Raw genomic sequence first — 5,965 nt, forward strand, 5'->3', positions numbered from 1 at the left:
TTTCCTGTTATTGTTCATTTATAGAACTGTCTCCTGTCTCGACATCACGGTCTGTTAACTGGGCCGTTTCCTATTTTACATCCTCCCATACATAAATTATGATATTTTGCTGCTGATAATGAAAGCCTTGCACAAAGAGGCTTTTTTCTATTATTATTATTATAACAAGGCCTTTATTCATTTATTTTCTCCACGCAGCTCAGATAAGAGCGCCATTATTTGATTTCAATGAAAACCCCAGCGCCATGTGCTGCGCCCGCATGTGAAAACGTAGTTTGTAGATTTCTTCTAAGTGTGGAGCTGTGATGTAATGTGTCTGCAGGTATAAATATAGAGGCATGGCTGCACAGCGCCCATGCAGATCAATGTCGCTCCAGCTCTGAAGTCAGTGCGCCTGTCGGTCTGGGAATGAGCGCAACTTCCACACGCTCCTCTCCGCCGCCGCGCCGCCGCCGCCGCTGCTGCTTCTTCTTCTTCTTCTTTTCGCTTCATTGGAAAGGCAAGCGCCAGGAGGCTGCTTTCAGAGCCAGACCCGCGATGGGCTCTCTGGCGGCCCTGCGGACAGTCCTGATCCTGGGCTTGGTGACCGGACTGGCGGGATGCGCCCCCGGTCTGAACAGGACGGCGGACCGCTGGGAAGCCCTCTACTCCCGCTCCCTGGCGCGGATCCCGGGGGAGAAGCGGGAGGAGACCAACCGGGACGGCGACTACCTCCTGGGCATCAAAAGGTTGCGGCGCCTCTATTGCAACGTGGGGATCGGCTTCCACATTCAGGTGTTACCGGACGGGAGAATAACGGGAGTCCACAACGAAAATCGTTACAGTAAGTGGAGTCAATTATTGATTGATTGAATAGACTATAGGCAATAATTGAATTGACACAGTCATTGGTGGAGTAGCAACCCAGTCCGTAAAGCATGATGTCAGCTTGAAAAGTTGTTTATACAGTAGCCTATATAAATGAAATCAATCAGAGGAGGTGAGAAGTTTTTAAAAACTAAATGTTAATCACATCGATATTATTCTAATCTGATCAGCACTTTCTGATCAGCTGATCCACAGCTGATCAGTCTCAGGAGGAGATGCTGCTCCTCCTGTCAGTCACAGAGCAGCTCACAGATATTGATCCGCGCCTCGGTGCCAACATCTGGAGTCCTTCCGAGGTGCCGCTGAGCCCGGCAGTAGCCGTGTTCTCAGTGCGGCTGCCCTCCGCCGTGTGTGTGTGTGTCTGTCTCTGTGTGTGTGTGTGTGTGTGTGTGTGTGTGTGTAACCAGAGCCCGCTGTGATCCAGGCCAGCGGCCAGTCAGCTCCTAAAGTTAGGACAAAGCGCGCAGACCCATCTGCTGGGACAGATTAACCCCGGCGGTCCGGCTCAACGCAGCCGCACACCGCCTCACATATGCAGACACGAAGGATAACAAACATTTATTTGTCCAACATGTCACATCTTAATCCCCGTCGGAGCTGGACGCGCTGCTTCAGCCTCTGGACTATTTTGAGAACAAGGCATAAAAATTTAGACAGATACATTTCAGGAAAATCTCTGTGGAGGAATTCCAGCCGCTGTCAAGCATTTTCACATGAGAGCAGGAACAAAGGACACACATGGGCTCCATGATAACACAGTCATCATCACACACTGTCATCAGGTCTGAGACACTCAGACAGACCTCAGGGGACATGTCGCTCTACTTTAAAACACAGAAGTGAAACAGAGACTGTATCTGATCTGTGTGGAGAAACAATGTGATAAATAATCTGCTGATTTCATTTCCCGTCACCTTTTACTCTTGAGTGAATTTACAGGGACAGCACTTTTGATTGGTGTCACAACTAAGATTAAAAGTTCATGTGTCCAAAATATCAAGAAATGTGAAACACACAAATATGTAATTTATCATCTAATGACAGAATAAAATGAAATAATCTAGTCCACCGTATAAGTAAAATGATCGGAGTGATGTCATATCTCAGGTCACATCCTGTGGGACACAGTGTGGGACACAGTGATGTCAGTGTGTCTGTGGAGCAGGTGTGGGTCTCTCCATCAGCCCAGTATGAACATGTGTTGTCCCTGCAGGTCTCCTGCAGATCTCTCCAGTGGAGAGAGGAGTGGTGACTCTGCTGGGAGTTCGCAGCGGACTGTTCGTGGCCATGAACAGGCGAGGGAAGCTTTACGGATCTGTGAGTGTACAACTGTCGCACACACACGCAGAGACACAAAGACAAAGCTTTTGCTTTCACTTTTCACTGCTTTACTTTTCTACATTTTGTTGAACTTGTTGATGTGTGGTAGCTTACTCAGGTCAAGAGTCATGGTATTACCAGAGGGTAACCGTACCAACCCTGACCTCGCCCCTCCTCACAGAAAAATTGACCGAACTATAAAATAAGACTGGACATTTTTTAAATAATGTTTCACAGCATTTAACCTATTTGGTGAAGAAACAACTTTTTTTGTGAGTTATACATTTGTTTGCTGTCAAATTTAAACAGTAGCCTATATTCCTGCAGAAGTCACTGTTGTCCATCCCATAACCCACAGACGAGATGGCTGTGGTGTTGTCAGTGAAGCTTCAGGCTCAGTCACAAGGGACATCTCTTAATCAGTGAAGTCAGTGCAGTTAAACTGTAATTTATCACCAGACAAAGCCTGAAACCGGTGAAACATGTTGTCACAGGAGTTAGAAAAAGTTACTTCTTCTAACCAGTGTGATCACTGATGGAGATTCACTCATTAGGCTAAATTAATAAGTATAATAAAATGATGATGAGTTACACTGTGGAAACTTGTTTTTACATCCTACATCAGCTTAACAGGAAAACTGAGAGGAGGCTGTTAATATGGGACAGTGATGTTCAATGACAACATAGTTATACAGAGAAGATTTTCACTTTCACATTTCACTTGACAAAGTAACACAACATGATGTTCATTCAGAGAACGACCAGATATTTAAAACTGCTCATAATCTACACTGCATTAACTTGAATGCAAATGTTTCTGGCCTGAATCAAACTGAACAGACAGTCAAATTCAAAAATAAAAACTTTATTATTTAGTAGGCCTAGGCTATTTAGTAGGCTATTTCAGCAAAGCCATGTTTCCCCTCTGGTTTCTGAATATTGTCTACTATTATTTATATTGACTTCATGAGATCCAAAGATTATGCAGCAGTTTCTCTGTGGACTGAGGCTTTGATACTTTCACATACAGAACCTATAATCAAACTACACATGGACATCCACCCTCTGATACAACCTATAGGAGTGTTTCCTTAAATAGAGCCCCTCCAGTGGTTGTCATGGTTGCAACTGTAAACACACCAACTGTGTCTCGAGTGTTGTACCTGCTCTTATTGCCATGGTTACAATGTCATTGCTTGGTCAAGTTTGGGAAAATATTGTCCTATGTAGATGCCTGATTTTGATTCCTTAACATTATAGGCATTCACAGACAATAGAAATAACATAAGGTACCTACTAGTTTCACACGGGAATCAAACAGCACCTTCCTGTGTCGTCTTCATCCATCCACCACAACCTCCTCTTCATGTGTCTCTTAATGCTACATCACCTGTCATAGCCTACTACAACCACTAGATGTCGCCTGGCAACAAATCCTTACTGCGGGTCATAAATACCTGCCTCACAGACGGCCGATGGGCTTGATGGGATCTATCTCTTTAGTGCGAACAGTAGCCTACAAACCTTGAAGTCACTTGGAAGGACAAACTTAGTGATGGATTTATGACATTTGGAGCAACTCAATCCAGTTGAGCACCAATGTGTGACCCACTGAAGAGAATATAGGCTACTGCACCTACAGTCCTACTGTATAACAGTTGTTCTCTCTTTTTTACATCAAGGACCCCTAAACTGACACAAATTAGACCATGGACCCCCCCATTAGACAACAATTTGAAACAAACACCAGAAATACACAAATATTTGTTCTGAGAATAACATTAGGATACTTTTTTTTAGTTAATGTACATACAAATTACAGCCACTGGCATGACTTTTTGGAAACAATTCTAGAAATTTCTGGAAGAAATTTTATATTTCTGGGGGAAAAAATTGGTAAAATTTTGAAAAAAAGTTGAGGACCCCCTTTGAACCTTCTCAAGGACCCCTGGGGGTCCTCAGACCCCTCTTTGAGAACCACTGCTGTACAAGAATCAAACCCTAGTCAAAGATGAGTAAGTGAGAGCATCCTTGTTCCCAGATTACAGACCAGTACAATCCGAGTCCTGCTTCACTCACGCCATTCCTCATTCTGTGTAAATCTTTGTCTCAAGCTGCTGCTGTACAATAGCCCTGCAGTCAAAAATAAAGCAATTGTTTGATAGTAATCACATTGAACAATAACCCCACCACACACACAAAAAAGAAAAATGTCCCGCCATCTTTGTTTTGTCTCTGCCTTTCAAACAATCAGCATTTTCACGGAGCTCCTGTATGTGCCTGTTTTTTTGTTTTTGTTTCGTTTTTTCGCTGCAGCTCCACTTTAACCACGAGTGTAAGTTCAGAGAGAAGCTCCTCGCCAACAACTACAACGCCTACGAGTCGGCGACCTACCCGAGGATGTACATCGGCCTGAGTAAGAACGGCAAAACAAAAAGAGGAAACCGAGTGTCACCCGCCATGACGGTGACACATTTCTTGCCAAGAATCTAGTGGCCTCATAAATAGACTTCACCTCAGTATGGAGACGAAGTGAGAAAGGAGGGGGGCGTGGGTGTGGGGGGGGGGGCTCCAATACTATGATGCACTTTCACTCCAAGTTTTATGCAAGTGTATCATATTTGATCTTTTGTAATGTATATATTCTTTTTTTTTTTATTTATGTATAACAACAGCTTTGTATTTTTAGCAAGGGGTGTCTTTTCTGGGAGTGGGGGGGCGGGGGGTGATCACAGATGTTTTCTTTTTCTAATTTATCTGATATTTGCTGCTACTGAATGAAACCCTGTCTTCGAATGTTGGTTTTCTTTGCACTGACTCGTAGAGGTGCTCAGGAGACGTTTGTGACTTCACTGTTTTTTTTTATAATTATTTTTCTCAACAGAACAGGACCTTTATGAGTCTTAGCCTAAAAAAAAAAAAAAAGGAAAAAAAGAAGTGAGGTGTCAGACGTGGAAGTGGTTGCCCAACACGCCGGCTCTTTTGTGTGGCACTGGAGCCTAATTGAAACAGTATCATCTTACTGCTGGAGAGAGGAGGAGGAGGAGGAGGAGGGTGGGGTGTGGGAGGTTGAAGGACCCCCACAACCTCCACTGGGCTGTTTTTAGCTCCGCCAGGGGGTTGAACTCTGAACTTTTCTGCTGTCAATCTCAGTCAGATCTATAAGTCTGCCGATAGAGAGGCATCCTCTTTGACATTATATAAGTGGAGAATTTGGGAGTTTAAAGTCAGGGTCGGAGAGCAGCCGCAGACAAAGTACCCCAGCCTCCGCCGAGGAGGAGCAGTTCTCTCTTATGTCAGGTTGTTCCTGATGGTCCAGTAGCAATTGGATGTAAACAGTCAGGCCTACTGGTTGTGAATCAGGACAGCTACATCACTCAGGACATGTTTATGTGAAGTGGACAGATATTTCTGTCTTTATTATCTGTGTTGTGCCGCAGTTTGTCATCTTCTCCTTCACTTGAAGCAACACTGTCAAACCTTTCAAAGAAGATCTCAGATGATCCCATGGAAGATTCAAATATTAAAGACACTCAGAAAACTTTTGCCCACGTTGGCTGCTGTTCTGCAAAAGCCACATAGTAACTTTTATATTCAAACATTTTTGGAAAACATATGAATTGGTTTCTAGAGTTTGATAAAAAATAAAAAAAAATAAAAAGATTTAGTCTACTTTAATTTCTTAAAATCAGCAGTAAACACTTGGTTAGCTTAACACAGAGACCTAGCTTAAAGCGTAATGATAGGCTCATATTGTCTCTCTTTAAATCCATGTTTT

General features: G+C 43.6%; 1 protein-coding gene across 1 annotated transcript; it reads left to right on the top strand.

Moving 5' to 3' along the window:
* Window positions 1-504: 504 nt before the first annotated feature.
* Window positions 505-4,680, top strand: fgf4 (fibroblast growth factor 4; the record flags this gene model as incomplete). Its single annotated transcript, XM_083994253.1, has 3 exons — window positions 505-823; window positions 2,081-2,184; window positions 4,504-4,680. The coding sequence occupies exons 1-3, from the start codon at window positions 538-540 to the stop codon at window positions 4,678-4,680; spliced, it is 567 nt and encodes a 188-aa protein (XP_083850379.1). The 5' UTR covers window positions 505-537.
* Between the last annotated feature and the right edge of the window lie 1,285 nt (window positions 4,681-5,965).

Source organism: Trachurus trachurus (assembly GCF_905171665.1).
Source record: "Trachurus trachurus genome assembly, chromosome: 3".
NCBI classification, from domain to species: domain Eukaryota; kingdom Metazoa; phylum Chordata; class Actinopteri; order Carangiformes; family Carangidae; genus Trachurus; species Trachurus trachurus.